Source organism: Carettochelys insculpta, chromosome 15 (assembly GCF_033958435.1).
Source record: "Carettochelys insculpta isolate YL-2023 chromosome 15, ASM3395843v1, whole genome shotgun sequence".
NCBI classification, from domain to species: Eukaryota; Metazoa; Chordata; order Testudines; family Carettochelyidae; genus Carettochelys; species Carettochelys insculpta.
In genome coordinates, this window is record NC_134151.1 from 2,043,990 (window position 1) to 2,060,947 (window position 16,958).

The following is a 16,958-nucleotide window of genomic DNA, read 5'->3' on the forward strand; positions in this document are numbered from 1 at the left end:
AGCAGGGGGAAGGCAGCGGGTGCCTGGCTCCGGGGAAGGCGAAGACATTGAGTTAGAGCAGGGGGAAGGCAGCGAGTGCCTGGCTCCGGGGGAGGGTGAAGACATTGAGTTAGAGCAGGGGGAAGGCAGCAGGTGCCTGGCTCCGGGGGAGGGTGAAGACATTGAGTTAGAGCAGGGGGAAGGCAGCGGGTGCCTGGCTCCGGGGGAAGGCGAAGACATTGAGTTAGAGCAGGGGGAAGGCAGCGGGTGCCTGGCTCCGGGGAAGGCGAAGACATTGAGTTAGAGCAGGGGGAAGGCAGCGGGTGCCTGGCTCTGGGGGAGGGTGAAGACATTGAGTTAGAGCAGGGGAAAGGCAGCGGGTGCCTGGCTCCGGGGGAAGGCGAAGACATTGAGTTAGAGCAGGGGGAAGGCAGGGGCTGCCTGGCTCCGGGGGAGGGTGAAGACATTGAGTTAGAGCAGGGGGAAGGCAGCGGGTGCCTGGCTCCGGGGAAGGCGAAGACATTGAGTTAGAGCAGGGGGAAGGCAGGGGCTGCCTGGCTCCGGGGGAGGGTGAAGACATTGAGTTAGAGCAGGGGGAAGGCAGCGGGTGCCTGGCTCCGGGGAAGGCGAAGACATTGAGTTAGAGCAGGGGGAAGGCAGCGGGTGCCTGGCTCTGTGGGAGGGTGAAGACATTGAGTTAGAGCAGGGGGAAGGCAGCGGGTGCCTGGCTCTGTGGGAGGGTGAAGACATTGAGTTAGAGCAGGGGGAAGGCAGAGGGTGCCTGGCTCCGGGGGAGGGTGAAGACATTGAGTTAGAGCAGGGGGAAGGCAGCGGGTGCCTGGCTCTGGGGAAGGTGAAGACATTGAGTTAGAGCAGGGGGAAGGCAGCGGGTGCCTGGCTCTGGGGGAGGGTGAAGACATTGAGTTAGAGCAGGGGGAAGGCAGCGGGTGCCTGGCTCCGGGGAAGGTGAAGACATTGAGTTAGAGCAGGGGGAAGGCAGCGGGTGCCTGGCTCCGGGGAAGGCGAAGACATTGAGTTAGAGCAGGGGGAAGGCAGCGGGTGCCTGGCTCTGGGGGAGGGTGAAGACATTGAGTTAGAGCAGGGGGAAGGCAGCGGGTGCCTGGCTCCGGGGAAGGTGAAGACATTGAGTTAGAGCAGGGGGAAGGCAGCGGGTGCCTGGCTCCGGGGAAGGCGAAGACATTGAGTTAGAGCAGGGGAAAGGCAGCGGGTGCCTGGCTCCGGGGGAGGGTGAAGACATTGAGTTAGAGCAGGGGAAAGGCAGCGGGTGCCTGGCTCCGGGGGAGGGTGAAGACATTGAGTTAGAGCAGGGGGAAGGCAGCGGGTGCCTGGCTCCGGGGAAGGCGAAGACATTGAGTTAGAGCAGGGGGAAGGCAGCGGGTGCCTGGCTCTGGGGGAGGGTGAAGACATTGAGTTAGAGCAGGGGGAAGGCAGCGGGTGCCTGGCTCCGGGGAAGGTGAAGACATTGAGTTAGAGCAGGGGGAAGGCAGCGGGTGCCTGGCTCCGGGGAAGGTGAAGACATTGAGTTAGAGCAGGGGGAAGGCAGCGGGTGCCTGGCTCTGGGGGAGGGTGAAGACATTGAGTTAGAGCAGGGGGAAGGCAGCGGGTGCCTGGCTCCGGGGAAGGTGAAGACATTGAGTTAGAGCAGGGGGAAGGCAGCGGGTGCCTGGCTCCGGGGAAGGTGAAGACATTGAGTTAGAGCAGGGGGAAGGCAGCGGGTGCCTGGCTCTGGGGGAGGGTGAAGACATTGAGTTAGAGCAGGGGGAAGGCAGCGGGTGCCTGGCTCCGGGGGAGGGTGAAGACATTGAGTTAGAGCAGGGGGAAGGCAGCGGGTGCCTGGCTCTGGGGCCAGGGGAGGGCATTGAGCCTCGTATTATATATTTATTTGTATCTATGTTCCCAGGGATATATTATAGCTGGCTAGACAGCTAGATAAAAATAAATATATCATACACAGCTCCTTGCACTCTGTCCATGGCTCTTACTCCCTAACTGGTTGGTCACCTCTCGTCTCATGTTTCGCAGGGTTTCCCATTGCTTGGGCTTTTTCACAGCAGCACCATTAATAATATCCATTCTGCCCTCTCGTGGGGAGAACATCAGCAGTGATTAGCCCACAGGCAGATGTCCGTCATTGTGTAAGGTGCTCAGCCGCCATGGTTATGCAGCCAGCCTAAGTGCTGGGATGGATGACTTTGATGTAGTGGAGGGATGGGGAAAGCTGAGTTTTTTCCTAGACTGACATAAAAGCCTATGTGCTTTTCCAAGAGTTCCTATCAATATTTCATCACATTAAACAGAGGCTCCCTACAGCTGCCACATCCTGAAGCCCTGAGCCCTTTCTCAGGCAAAGCTGGCGGCAGCTCTACTTGAGCAAAGCCTACAGGAGTGGGGCTAGCACAAATCACGGTAGATTGAGGGTGCCAGAAGGGAGATAATTGGTCACCAGCCCTGCCTAACGCAGCCTGCCTCCCTTGAATGCAGTCCCTCTTTGGCCAGGGCTCCAGCTGCCCCCTTGTTGTATTTTACTACAGAGCAGAGATAAGGTGAGTAAGAGAACATCCTTGAGCGGTCCAACTTCTGGTGGGGAGAGACAAGCTTTCGAGCTCATGCAGAGCCCTTCAGGTCTGGCTCCTCTACCCACCTAGTCTAATATTCTGGGACCAACCCAGCTACAATACCACCTAAGTCCCACTCCTTCTCACCCACTCAGGGTCAGTCCCTTCCCCGACCAGCGCCTCTGAGGACAGCAGTACCAGGAGGTGACTCTGACTCATGGCTTCCAATGGCCTCCTGGGAAGCAAAAGACAAGGCAGCACCTGTAGGATGGAAATCCCACCAGAGTTGCTCACCCAGAACCGTTTACAAAGCAGAGCCAACCAGGAAGCCAGAGGTGCTGGGGGCACTACAGGAAGGTGAAGAGGTGCCCGGCCTGCTGCAGGATGAGGCAGAGAGAGCAGGAGGTGGGGCTGGAGACCCTGTTACCTTCCCATGCCCAAGGCCAGGCTGGTGGGAGAGTTGTACTCCAAGCCCCTCAAGCCCTGGGGGAAGTAGGGTGGGTGCTGAGGGGACGGGGCTCCTTGTCCTGCTGCTCCAAACTTTCCAGCTTCCTTAGGGGTGGCCAATGGTGCACAAAGGCTTGGGGAGATGGGGGGGAGCAGCTGCCACCCAGCATTGCAGGTGGCTTTGTGAGGAGGCAGCATGTTCAGCTCTGTGCTAGAGCTAAGCTCTCATAGGCAGGGCTGGTTCCCTGCCCTCTCCCCCAACTACCACAGCACACAGGGCAGGATTTCATGCTCATGGGAGGGCGGGTGAGAGAGAGGAGCAGAGGATTAATGCTCCGTGCAGAGGATATTCCTTTTTCCCCCTAAATATTATTTCCTCCCATGAAACTGGCTTTTCATCCTTGGCTGGCGGCAGCTCCTGCTGCTGGAAATCCAGCGCGAGGCTGTATCTCTGCCACTGCACACTCCACTGCTCCCAGCAAGTCACGAAGACAAAGAGCCTTCCCCCCTGAGGGCACAGCCCCAGCGTGGGGACTGAGGAAGCAGGCGGAGATCCTGGCATGTGTAGGAGGAAGCCGAGGCTCAGCAGAGGGAGATGGCCTCAGGCTTGGGTTTAGGTAAAAAGCTTTTAATGCAGCAGGGGGAAGGAATCATGCAAATGAAAAACATCTCTGTCCACCTCCCTTTGTGTCAAGGGATTTCCCTCTTTCCCAGGGCAGCTGGGAAAGAGCCTATCCATCCCTGCCAGAGAAGTAGAGCACGCCCCCTCCCCCAAAGACAGGCAGGGCTGGTGATACTGGGGGTCAGTTCTCCCCATCTGCTAAAGTAACATCCTTGGCTTGGTAACCCTTCACTGGCCACATCTGCAAGGGCTCCCAAACTGAGGCAAGAACTCAGCTGGACCTCGGGACTCTCATGCTGAGCTGAGACACACGGCGGCTGAGGTAATGTCTTGAACTGAACCACGCGGGGCAGGGCGACAACCTGCTCCACGGCCTGGCCAACTACCCCTTCCACTTCTGATGCTCTCTTTGCCTGCGCCTGTGAGCAAGAGCTGTGTCTCAGGGCAGGGAACCTACAACTTAATCACTGTGCAGACGTTAATGAGTTAATCGCCACAGCAGCCTGTGCTCATTTTACATACAGGACAATGGAGGCATCTACCTGCAAAGTTATTTGCTGCATGACCTTGAGAAGAATAAGACAGCCAGCATCAGGGACACGGGAGGTCTGCCCTGGTGCCCACTTCTATCCATGGTCCGCTGGACCGTGGCTGCTTTTCATCAGCACTAACCAAACTTAATTGGTGCAGTCTGCAGTCATGAGCTGTTTGCAAATGCGCCTGAGCCAAGGATGGAAGAGCCTTTGCTGGCTGCAAAGCCATTACCCAGGGTAAACGGCTGATGCAAAAATCTCATCTAAAAACATCCTAAACTTTTAATGTGCATGAAACAGCTACATGGCAGTGTAATCCCTCCTCTGCCACCCCCCCAGGCACTCAGGGGACAATCACAGGTTTCTTCTCTCTCGCTCATTTAAATGTAGTTTTGTGCTTTGGTGTGAACAGGGACAGGTATGTGGCTGGAATAAATTCATTTCTCCACTTTGTGAGCGAAGAACCTTCCTGAGCCACGGCAAAAGGATTTTTGAGTTTCAAGGGTCAAATCGCCAAGGACAGTTGTATCTCAGCCGGCAGTGCTGCTGGCAGTATATCATTTCAATAGCATCTTCAATGGGGATTATAATCTGAATTGAAGTGGAAATAGCCGAGGCAATGAAGCTGTCAGTGGTCTAAAATTAAGGAATTAAAACCAGCAGAAAAGCATTATCGAATTTATTCTGTGTGTGTTAGAAAGAGAAGGCTAAATATGCTGCAGCCCTTCCTCGAGTCTGAGATTTCACAAAGGTGCAGAGAGAGGCAAGAACAATAAACCCATCAATATAAAAAGGATGGCACTATGAAAACCAATGACAGGAGCTGTTAATCCTCCTCCAACTGGAAAAAGCGGATGAGTCACTGAAGGTTGGCCTGAAGTACATAAAAGGAGTAATGACAAGGGTTTGAGGAATGGGAGGGCTGAAGTGGAAAGCAGGCCTCCCCACCAGCTGCAAGAAGGGAAAGAAAAAGCCCCAAGTAAATACAGAAAAAGTTAGGGACATACTACAGCAGCCAGTAAACATCAGAGTCCATTTATTATAGCCTCGGCAAGAAAGTCCAGTCTGGGATTTCCTACCAACATGCACAACAGACCCAGAGGTTGTGTGTCCTCCCCTCCCCTCAACTTAAAAGAGAAAACCTCAACACCAAACACATACACACTTCACAAGCCCTCTTCTCTTCTGTTGTCAAGTCCTCACTTACCATAGTAAAGATTCCCTACAAAACCACCTGATCGTTTCCAACAAAATGTATTTATTTTGGGCAAATTCCACACATTTCTCTGCTGGTTTCTCTTAAGCTCTACCCTAGATGAATCCCAAAAAGGTACTCCTTATCTAAGCTAAAGACATTCCGACTACACCACTTAACATAAGGAAAACTGTGAAAATAAAATAGAAAGTCCATTGCAGATAAAATACAAAAAGAATTTTTCAGCAAACCCAGTGTCCAAAAGCCTCAAGCTCATCTCAACAAAAGAAATAAAAATTCAGTCTATACAAACCATATTTAATACTCATTACAGTGTAATTCCTTTGCTTACACATTCTAAAAAATTAAAAGAATTATCTGTATTTTAAGCAAATAAAAAGTATACCCATTTCTCAGATGGACAAACCATTCTTGAACCATGCCATCTGTACAGAGCTGTATTAGTTTAACACAAAAAAGACCCAAGAGAATGTTCCCACCCACCCACAAGGCCACAGAACATAGCGTGACAAGCAGCCAGGACTAGTATAAAGAATGAGGTTGCGCAAGGCCAAGGGGGATTCCCAGAAGAAATATTCAGCTTGCAGACTCCTCACAAAAGATCAAATGGATCAAAGCCAGAAATGTGAGAATGCCACTGAATTTGCTGCTGGGCTGGGGGGTGGTGGAGGAGGAGTGTGCGGAGAAGAGGCTAAATGGACAGGTCTCTGTTTGGAGTTCAGAGGTAGGCCAGCTAGGTCAAGGTTATGCCACCTCTGCAGGCAGTGGGGCGCTAAGCACTGGGGCAGAGCCTGTTCCGCAGCACAGGTTCAGTATGGAATTGTTTCCCAACTCCTCCAGCCACTGTCTACTGGGAGAATTACACACAAATTCTCATCAAGCCTCTGAAGACTTTTCCAGAGTCCCGGGAGGGTATCAACAATCTTTATCCGGAAAGGGCAAAGTCCAGAGCTGATCAGTGAGTCTTCTTGGTGGAGCCGAAGCCAGAGAAACCCATAACAGCTGCCATTTCATCATCCTCTTCAAATGTCAAGTCTTCCTCTGCCCTCCTCTTCTTCTCTCTCTGTTTTTCCTTCTTATAGGCTTTGGCCTTTTCCTCCTGCAGTACAAGGAGAGAAATGCAGCATGATTCTAACTTTCTTCTCCCACCAACACTTTAAGATAGAAATTGCACATGTATCAGTCTAGTTTTTATCACAACACAGGGAAACAGGATTCTTTTCTGTCTGATGAACAGAAAATGGTGGGCTTGGGGACAGTGGCCTTCCACAGGGAAAGGCCATAGCCCAGTGATCCACACAAGTATATCACTGCTAAGAGGATGATCCTATAACAAACAGTGTTGTGTGAGTCTCAGCTTCCCCTGTTAAACAACTGCCAAAGACTTAATCAGAAATCAACAAGGCAAAAGGATAGTTGCTTCCAACACAGGAGAGACACTTATCTTGTACTTATGCCCTGTTCCAGTAACTGTGGTACTCAGTGATGGCTACAGACAATGTCACCATCTGACAGCTTTTGATACAGCGGAGTGACAGCTGCTCAGGGGAACATAAGCTGAGTTCTGAGTGGCCTGGGGGGTGTTGGGCTTCAAAGGGTTTTCACTGCTCTAATCAGAATGTTCCCTCCTGGAACATCACAGGTCCTGGAACAGCGCCAGAGTTGTGCTGGAGATGTGCAGAAGTGTGACTTCAGCTCCCAACTTAGCAGCAGTTCCTGTTCAAGCTGGAGCTCCAGGTCTCTCAGCATTTCCATCACCACCTGCAGGTCCACAGCTCTGCAACTCCACCACAGGGATTTAGTCAAAGGCAGCCACACCCAGCAGTACGTGACACCAATTTGCTGCTGCTTATTTTTCAGACTATGCAGGGTTCCATCATTTTTAATCCCTAGGAGCTGCCTGCATCACTAATGTGTTTCTGCATTTGTGTTTCCCTAAATAAATGAATACAAATTCCTTCCGTTCATCAGCAACAAAGCCTGCAATTGATTAGCTTTGTCCCAGCCAAGTACAGCTGGAAGACATGTTTTAGGATTCCATGGGTAGACCTGTGGACACCCCAGCTGTAAGCTAAAGCTTGGAGAATCAGGAGACCAAGGTGGCGGAGGAGCCTTACGCACCAGGAGCTCTTTTTAAAAAAAAATCCATAGTAAATAAAAGCAGCAAAGAGCTCAGTAAAAAATGCTTTTCAACTCCCAGAAGAGCTTTTCTGGTTATTTTAAGATGAAATTAGAGGCAAATCTTCATTATAGGGCTTTGCTTTTGCAACTTAAAAGAATGTTCAGGAAGGAAGAATATGACATGGGCCATTTGATTTTCATAGAGTTCCTGTGCGGCAGCAGAAACTTTCTAAAGCTTGGACTCCCATGCAGTAAATAACACAAGATAAGTTCCTCCCCCACCTCAGCACCAGAAGCCGTGGCAGCAGTACCAGAAAACAGACGAAAAAGCAAATTTACTTACAGCTTCTGAGCCTGGGATCACATGCCAATTATGGGATTTGGATCGACCGAATGTAACATTCTAATCAGTCTCCCCGTGCCTGGGAACGTCAATTCAAGATGACATTTTTGTCTGCAAACAACGGGTCTGGCAAGTCAGGGAGCAAAAGGCCTTTTGGGGGCACAGGAAAGAAAAGAACCTTAATGGCTCCCAGCGTTCTGGAGTCCAGGAAATGCCTGTCACCAACGTTCTTTGCACATTACTGTTTGCTAGTTAGACACACGGCAGTTTCCTTCAATGAAGGTGTCACTTCTTTCAGCTCATGTTGAATGGCTACAACGCTGCCATTGCCTCACCTCCTCTCTCAGCTCCTTCATCCTCTCCTCAAAGTCATAATCCTTTTGCTTTTCCTCCATTTTCTTCTTGTTCACTTCAAAGCGTTTCTTCACTTGATCCAGCGTCGAGCGTTCTACCCTCATGGACATGCCCAGATTCCTCTGATCTGAAGGGGACAGGAATGGAGAGGGCTTTGACAGTAACAACCACGTTACTGCTACGTCAGTGCCCATAAAACATCTGCAGACAGATGTGACAGGCTAACAGAGCTCTGTGCCTCTGGGCAGTAAATCGGAGTTCCAGTCTCCACCTTAGGCCCTTGTTTCCATAGGCTGTGCAGTTTGCCTTGTTGGACAGGTGATGGGTTTTTAGGGCATATCCCCACAATCTAAAATGGGGGTCCCCATAATTTTTGTCCAAAAATTTTGTCCTGCCTCCTCCCCCACCCGAAACCATAGTTGGGTGGGAAGCCAGGGCCAGAGGCTGCAGACAGGAACAGTGCTGGTGCTGCAGCTGGGACTTCAGCTGGTGTCTTGCCCTCCTAATCCCCATGAGGGGTGACCCAGACTCTGTTGCACCCCACCAAATGCTCCTCCACGTCTGCCTCAGGAGTCCCACCCCACAGTTCAGGGAGAACTATTCTACAACCTAGTTAAAATTAAAATGCAGATTTAAAATCCACACCTGCTCCTCAGCCCCCAAACCAGTCTGTGTGGATTTACAGTTGTGTGTGTGCGTGTATTTCGTTTCTCTCTTTTCCATGTCTCCACCATCCTCCTGTGCATTTGACCCAGGATTTAGAGCTTGGAAAACAGACAGAGGTTGAATACCTTGCTCAGCGTCACGAAGGGAAACAGGGTCAGAGCTGACAGTGGAGCTCAGGAATTCATTATGCTCCGAGCACACCCCTCTAAGAACAAGATCCAGGCATGAGGGGCATAGCCCTATTACTTCCTTAGGACTTCCCTTCCAACAGTGACATTCCCACGACACGAATCGCCCGCTCAAAGTTCCCCAAGGAATTTCAAAGCTTGCTGACAATGGGGTTCCCTGACAATAGATATTGAGAGGCATTTTCTCACCCCCAGCCTAATGACGGGCATAACTGGTGCAATTTCTCCTCAGCACATTTCACATCAGTGGCTTCCAGCACCGTGGAGGTGGCGCTAGGAGAAAGCCTGTCAGCATTTTCTTCCTTACCACCAAATATTATTAACCCCTAATATCAAGAATGTTTATTGCCACACGTGCCAGTACTTGGCACTATAGGGCTGGCCACACAGAAGAACGTGTCTTTGGTGAGGGAAAGGCTTGGAATAGTATTGTAGTGACTGGTCAACATGGCACCGAGAAAATAAATTCTCCTTACGTTTTTTGCCGTTGATATGATCCAAGAAGTTGATTGAGTCTTTCACCACACAGTCGCACACGTTACAGTAATACCTGGGGAGAAAGAGAGAAGGGATCAGCTCCAAAGCACAAGACAAAATTCACCCGGCAATCTTCCTCTCAAGCCAATTGAAAGGAGAAATTCGCCCAGATCCCCTGGTTCAAGTGAACAGCCCTAGGCTGAGAAATACTGCACAGAGAGAACGTTAGGATGGCAGACAGTGTCCTGAGAACTCAGAAATCTTGTAAGGATGAGCCCAGTTTAAAACTGTGTTGTCTGGACTCTGACAAGTTACCACTAGAACAGTAAGTCTGATTCTGGAGAACGGAAGCTATCTACAGTATGTGCAGGGATGGGGAACCTCTGGCCTACACACCAGATCCAGCCTGTGACTTCTCTTGATTTGCGAGGCTCAGACCCCACCCCGCCTTCTACCCTGCTCCACAGTGGGGGGAAGAGCAGCAAAGAGCCATCACTAAACTCCCTGGGTGGCTGGCTCTGCCTAGAGGTGTAGGTGGGGAGGGTGGAGGCCACACAGGGAAGCACTCCCTGCACACACCACCGCCCCTCCGCCCCGTCTATTGCCTGGGAATCACAGCCAATGGAAGCGGTAGGGGGTGGTACCTGCAAGTGCAGAGCTTCACCGAGCCACCTGTGCCCCTGGGGGGCTGTACTAGATACACAGCGCAATACCCGCCCCCTCCTATGCCCTAACTCCCACCCAGCCCCTGCATCACCACCCCCAGGCCACTCCTATGCCTCACCTCCTGCCCAGACCCCACACCATCACCTCCAACCAGCTCTTGCACCCTACCTCCTGCCCAGATCATGCTCCCCTGCCCCCATCCATCCTACAGCCCACCTCCCGCCCACAATCCCCCAGCCTGCTCCTGCATCCTGCCTCCCTGACCCTGAACCCTCCCACCCCCAGGCCCCACACACAAGTGAGGACATTTCTCCCTTCGGGGCCAGGTCAGTGAGGGTTCTGGGTTTATGGTTTGTGGGTTTTTTTCTCTCCCTATTTTTTTTAAGCTTCTCACGTGTGTGGCCCCTAACTGATTTTTTGTGGGTCAGTGGCCCCTGCCCCAAAAATGGTTTCCTGCCCTTGACACAGAGGCCGTGTCTACACTAGCCCAAATCTTCGAACTGGCCATGCAAATGGCCGTTTTGAAGATTACTAATGAGGCACTTAAATGCATATTCAGTGCCTCATTAGCATGCTGCCAGCCATGGCTTTTCGAAATTGCTGCTTTTCGCTGCCATGCGGCTCATCCAGACGAGGGTCCTTTTCGAAAGGACCCCGCCAACTTCGAAATCGCCTTATTCCTATCAGCAGATAGGAATAAGGGGATTTCGAAGTTCCTGGGGTCCTTTCGAAAAGGACCCTCGTTTGGACGAACCGCGTGGCAGTGAAAAGCGGCAATTTCGAAGAGCCGCGGCTCGTGTAGATGTAGCCAGAGAGTCCCAAAAACAATGTAAGCTACTTGGATCACCACTCATTTTCTATAATGTCTAAAGTGATTGCTGTCAGCTCGCACTTCCCACAAATTTTAGTGAGATGGGTGAGAAAAAAACTGGAAGAGAAACTGACCCATCTTGGCAGTCATATAGTGGTTTATTTTTGCTTTTAGTCACCCTCCTTCCAAGAAACCCCTCCTCTTCCGTCCCTAAATTTCTCCTGGTACCTTTGGTTATTTTCCTTTGACAACAGATCACCGAGATGCTTATTACCACACCGGGCTAGCTTTAAAGCTTCTCATTTCAGAGGCCCGAGGGCTCAGAATATTGGGAATGGGTTAAGGAGCCTTACACTAGCTCAGTTGTAACCCCTGTCAACAGTAACCAAAAGTGATTGTAACAGCAGAGTCTGGGGAATTCTGGGACACAAACTGGTCGCAGCCCCATTCCGAGCGGACAAGTATCCAGATCACAAACACATCTCCTAGCCAGTCTTAGCTCAGCACCAAGGACTGACCGGGCTGTACAGATTGCCAAGAAGCTGCTTCCTGAGCGTGGCTGAGCAAAGCAGACATGGGCGGTCAGAGAGGAGGGCGCTTGCACTGCTGCACTTCGGACGTAATTCCAGAAAGTTAATTTCCAGATTTATCAGAACACAGAAGCTGGAGAAAGTTGCTGGAACTGTAAAGTGTTCCTACTGTGCTCCTGAGGGGGTATGAAGCCTGGCACGCCACAGGAGTTCCCGGCTTTGTCGTGAACTAGTTGCATGTAACACTGTCCTCAGAGGTTCTCTCAGTTAACTTCTGACCAGATGAGCTCCTGAAAATCAATCAATCAATCAATCACAGGGCACCTTACCCTCCCATCTCTGACTGAGGGGTGGTTTTCGTGATGACAATGGTTTTCCCCAGCTTGGATTCCAGATCCACCTTGTAGTCTCGGTGCCGCAGAAGTTCCCTTTTGACAGGCTGAACTGGTTTGCCTAAAAACACACCGAACCAAACACACAACAGAACGTCTTCAGAAAGGGCTGAGAACTTAAACCAACAGTTCACAGGCTGTCCACACCAGAGAAGACCACTGAGAACCATGGAGCCATCTCACTCATGCTGGGATTCCACTTCTAAAAGAGTACTACTGTCCAGCATTACAGGGATCAGCAGGGTAAAGTTAACAGTTTACACTTAATATGATTACTGAACTATTCCCAACTTTCCAACTGGGCCAGCTTTGAGCTCTTCCCATTTCCACAAGTGGATCATTCCTTCACCTCTAGATGGAATAGAATAGGGGAGGAATAAAGTTCCTGACCTTTTTTTAAAAACCAAACCCTGGATTATATCTGATAGCAAGCAACAAAAAAGGAACAGAGCACAAACTGGCCCCGAGTTCCTATGACTTTGTCAATATTTTGCTTCCAGCAGCAATCCCTATCACTTTGAAGGGGCTGAGCGAACACAAACTCCTCACCATCTTTCTTTTCTCTCTCTTCCGTGAGCCGTTTCTCTGCAAGTTTCTCATACTCATCTTTATCCCACTTCCGACGGAAGTCCAGGTTTTTAGTCTGCAAGGGAAACAAAACATGAAGCTTGACTGCACAAATCCAGTAAAACCAAGAAAAGACTGATCCTGGACAAAGCTGGTTTTACAGTTTGTTGGGCCGTGGTGACAAGCAAGCACAGTGAAGAACATTTCAATGACCTCCTCTGTACCCACAGCCAGCAGCGGGAGGTCTGGTATCGTAAGGTAACATTTCATGTAGCTATGCTCTACGTACACAGTTATATACAACATTTGCTCCAAGAGAGGTATTTCTTTACCTGACTCAACACCAAGATGGAAGTTTGTAAAGGCTGATTTTTGTACAAATACATAATATAAATATGGAGATACATATCTCATAGAGCTGGAAAGGACCTCAGGAGGCCATTGAGTCCAGTACCCTGCCCTCTTAGTAGGACCAAGCCATCTCTTTTTTTTTTTTTTTTTTAAATCTATTTGCTCCAGACCCCTAAATGGCCCCCTGAAGGATTGAACTTACAACCTGGGGTTTAGCAGGCCAATGCACAAACTACTGACCTATCCTACCACCCAAATATATACCCGCGCCATCAGAAGATGATTAGGATCAAATACATATTGTTCTCTAATTTTATTTCACACACATGCCTTTAATTTCATGTTGAAAAAAAAATTCTTTGAATAGTGGTTTCTCTGCTTACAGCTGGAGAACAAAAAGAAACACACTATATACCCCCAATATTATTACATCTTTCCCTTCCTTTGCCAAATGAAGTCTCCTATCAGGATTTTAAAAAGTAAACATTTGACCTAATAGCAACAACACAATCATTCAAAATTCCGCCCTCCAGGCGCTCCTTAAAATGGAATGAACAACAAGTGACAGGAATAAAAATGTCTTGGAGATTAGTAGAAAAAAATTCTTGTTTATTCCCAGAGCTTCTTAAGTATTTAAAACATCTCACAACAACTAAGATCATCATTAGCCTCCTTATATAATGAAAAAAGGAGCTTCGCAAAGTGCAAATTATCACGTTTTGGGATATTTGCCAGACTCTAGATTCTTCCACATAAAAGCATTAGCACAAATCAACACTGGTTGGACCCTGAAGAAAAAGCAATTTCATTGCTGCTTCACTCTTTTTATAATAAAATGGATGTAGCCTTTTGAAGATATTTTACTAGTGTCCCCAGGCCAGACACTGGGAAATGAATTAGATCCAACTTCTGATCTATCTGTAACAAGGGCTTATGTCGAGACTCTAAAGGAACTCTTACAGACTGATCAAACAGAGGATGGAGGTTGCTACTAGTCCCTGCATCTTTATCTTAACAATGATTTAGAGGTTACAGGTAACATTTCCCCTGCAGATGACAGCCGCTAAGGACTGAAAAGTACCTGAGGCCCTGTGTTCATTGTAAGGCACAGAGAAATAGAATGGCTTGCTGCCCCGACATAGCAAGAGTGAGACAAAGCTGAGAATAAAACCCAAGAAACCTGATTCTAGTCCCCTGCTCTAATGAATGGATTCCATGTCCTCCTACAACAAGAAACAGAACTCAGGGCCTGTCTCCTGCACTAACCACTGGACCATTCTGCCCCTTAAATATTCCATTTGTCTTGCTCACTTTTCACAATGTGACTCACAGCAAAAGGAAAGCTTTGCCAATGAAGCAGAAAAACACACACAACTCCATAAATTCTAGGTATGTGAGCGTAGTTAGCAAAGCTACCCTGTTGTGGGAGACTGCCTTGGTTACAACAATCTTGTGGCCTGCAGAGATGAAGGAGGGCCACTCATGCAGCCCACTCACTAGCCTAGGCTGCCTGTCTCTAGAGTAAAAGGAAAAAAAAATGAGGCCAGAAGCACACAGGGCAGGAACAAAAGAAGACAAGAGCAACATAAGAGATTTGGAACTCTTATTTCCAAGCACAGAGATAGAGATACTCATGCCCTCCCAAAAGCCCCTCATCCAGCTCAGAATCTAACGGATCCTTCCGAGTTTCCAAGGAAAGATTCCCCAGCTCTGAGAGGCTCTCGGAAGGCAAACATCTCTATCTTGAGGCTTCGGCATAAGATCATCAAATCTACATATTTCTCTGCTTGAAGTTTTGCTGAAATTGAAGTCTCTTCTGCTGGTGAGAATTGAAGATATTTGTCTAAGTCCACTTTTGTTGGGGAGTGCCAGCCCCTTCTACCTGTGGCTCAGAAAGCAGGGCTTCTCTCGGTTTTAAATGGGGGCAGAGAATGGTCTCTCTCTTCTGCTTGGGTCAGGTTTCCATTTCATTTGTTTTTGAGGGGAGAGTAAAGAACATGGAGTCCTTTTGTAGGAGCAAGTTGGAAAAAGGAAGTTACCCAAAATCTATCCCTCTCCCCCTGAGTACTACTACTGCCAACATAGACAATAACTTCCATATGTCTACTATAGCAATTCTCAAAGTCCAGACTTTAAACAACTGAGAATTCCTACACTCAAGCACATGAATGACCTAAGCATGAAGACATCCACAGACGTGTCAAAGCATTTACACCTACTAGAACTGTATCTCAACATAAAAGGTCAATGTCAACAAAATAATAGTTACGATCTTCCAGGGAAAGTTACAAAGTTTGTATAATAAAACTAATATCTAACAGCATCTTATATTACATATATTGTGCCAGATAACAAGGGGAGTATTTGAAACTAGTTATAAAAGAATTAGAGAAATTACTGCAGAACCCAATATGACACAAAGAAATCACCAGAAAGATACCATCACCTCTCATTCGACTCTCAAGGGAGTAAATCTGTGATCCAACTTTGTCAGAATAGCACACATAATATTTGGCTCCTAAAGCTATGTCTACACTAGCACTGTACTCAGTAAAACTTTTGCTATGCAGGAATGTGAAAACACCCACACTTGATCGACTGACATATGCTTCATCAACAAAAGTGCTGGTGTAGACAGCACTACGCTGGCAGGAGTCACTCTCCCCTGCCACTTGTAGGGGCTGTTTAATTAAGCAGATTGGAGAGCTGTCTCCTGTCAGCATAGAGCAGTTACATGGGAGACCTTACAATGGCACAGCAGCTGCTGAGAATTGTAGAGTTCAATAAGTGTAACTAGAACCTTACACCTACAGTCCTACAAACAAAACGCAACCTGTACAGCAAAATAAGAGTCACAGAGCAAAAGTAAGTTGAATTACATCTTTGTTAGCGTATCAGAAAGCCAGCCACTGCACTTCTAGCTCTACCTCAGCTAAAGCAGTAACAATCCTACTGTAAAATAATGGAGCAAAATATAAATCTCAGCGAGTACAGATGTGATTAACAGCCCCAACCAACAAAGGAAACACCACGCAGAACAACTGAAATTAACAGCGATCAGGATAACAGTCATATAGCACTTTAAAAATGAACAAAATGATTTATTAGGTGATGAGCTTTTGTAGGACAGGCCCAATGACTCTGTTGCACAAAAGCTCATTACCTAATAAATCGTTTTGTTAGCCTTTAAAGTGCCACATGACCGCTGGTTTGTTTTGTTAGAATACAGACTAACACAGCTCCCTCTCTGTTGCTATTCAGTGATCAGGATGTTATATCAGAACCCAGAACATCAAATTAATACGGTGTCTCTCAACCAGAGTTATGTGCACCCCAGGAGGGGGAAGAAGGGTACAAAAAGGTCTTCCCGGGGGTACATCAACTCAAGTAGGTATCTGCTTAGTTTTACAACAGACTACATAAAAAGCACCAGCACAGTCAGTTCAACTTAAAATGTCGCACAGATAGTGGCTTGCTGAGGCTGCGCTGTGTGTTATGCACTGAAATGGAGACACCGTAGTCGCATTTCATCTGATGCCCGTTGCAGGTCTGCGGCAGGAGTGAGGAAGTCGGCACTCTCAGCAACAGCGCGCCGGGAAGCTCGGGTCCGGCACTGGCCTGCCTGGTCCCGCAAGCAGCCCGCTCCTGAGGGGATGGCAGAAGACAAGCCAGACTCCTGACGGCGGAGCGTCCCCCGGACGAGGCTGAAAGCCGCGGGGGTAACGCGCCTGGGAAAAGCGGACCCAACCCACGCGCTCGCCTGCCCGGGCCCCCTGCGCAGAGCCGCCGCGCCGGCTCCCGGCCAGCAGCTGGCGGCGGAGCGAGAGACACAGAGCCCAGCGCGACCGCGGCGGGGAACGGGCGCCCGGCCGCAGCCTGGCCCCGAGTCACTGGCCGGGACACGGCCGCCCCGGGCCCGCTCCGGGCTCGCGGTCTCCACCCGGCCTAGGGCCTAGCCCCAGGCTTCGCCCCGCGTCCCCCTCTCGGCACCTACCCCGCTGCCCGACGCCATGTTGAACGTGACGTGAATAAGGAACCCGAAGGGCCGTCCTCCGGCAGCCAGAGCCGTAAAGTGAGGCAGTCCTCCCGCATGCCATAGAGTAGCCACAGCCGAGCTAG

At 49.5% G+C, this 16,958-nt stretch overlaps 1 protein-coding gene across 1 annotated transcript; it reads right to left on the reverse strand.

Moving 5' to 3' along the window:
- Window positions 1-4,822: 4,822 nt before the first annotated feature.
- On the reverse strand, window positions 4,823-16,888 carry ZMAT2 (zinc finger matrin-type 2). Its single transcript, XM_075009448.1, has 6 exons — window positions 16,834-16,888; window positions 12,471-12,564; window positions 11,859-11,982; window positions 9,522-9,595; window positions 8,173-8,318; window positions 4,823-6,472 (listed from the first exon to the last, which is right to left on the reverse strand). Exons 1-6 carry the CDS (start codon window positions 16,849-16,851, stop codon window positions 6,329-6,331), a joined length of 600 nt encoding a protein of 199 aa, XP_074865549.1. The 5' UTR covers window positions 16,852-16,888; the 3' UTR covers window positions 4,823-6,328.
- Window positions 16,889-16,958: the final 70 nt, after the last annotated feature.

Bases quoted from the DNA above. Each gene is read 5' to 3' on its own strand.
- ZMAT2 (XM_075009448.1), bottom strand. The intron at 11,983-12,470 runs GTGAGGAGTTTG...GTGTGTTTTTAG, and splicing joins AGAGAGAGAAAAGAAAGATG to GCAAACCAGTTCAGCCTGTC. The intron at 6,473-8,172 runs GTGAGGCAATGG...CTTGTACTGCAG, and splicing joins TGAAGGAGCTGAGAGAGGAG to GAGGAAAAGGCCAAAGCCTA.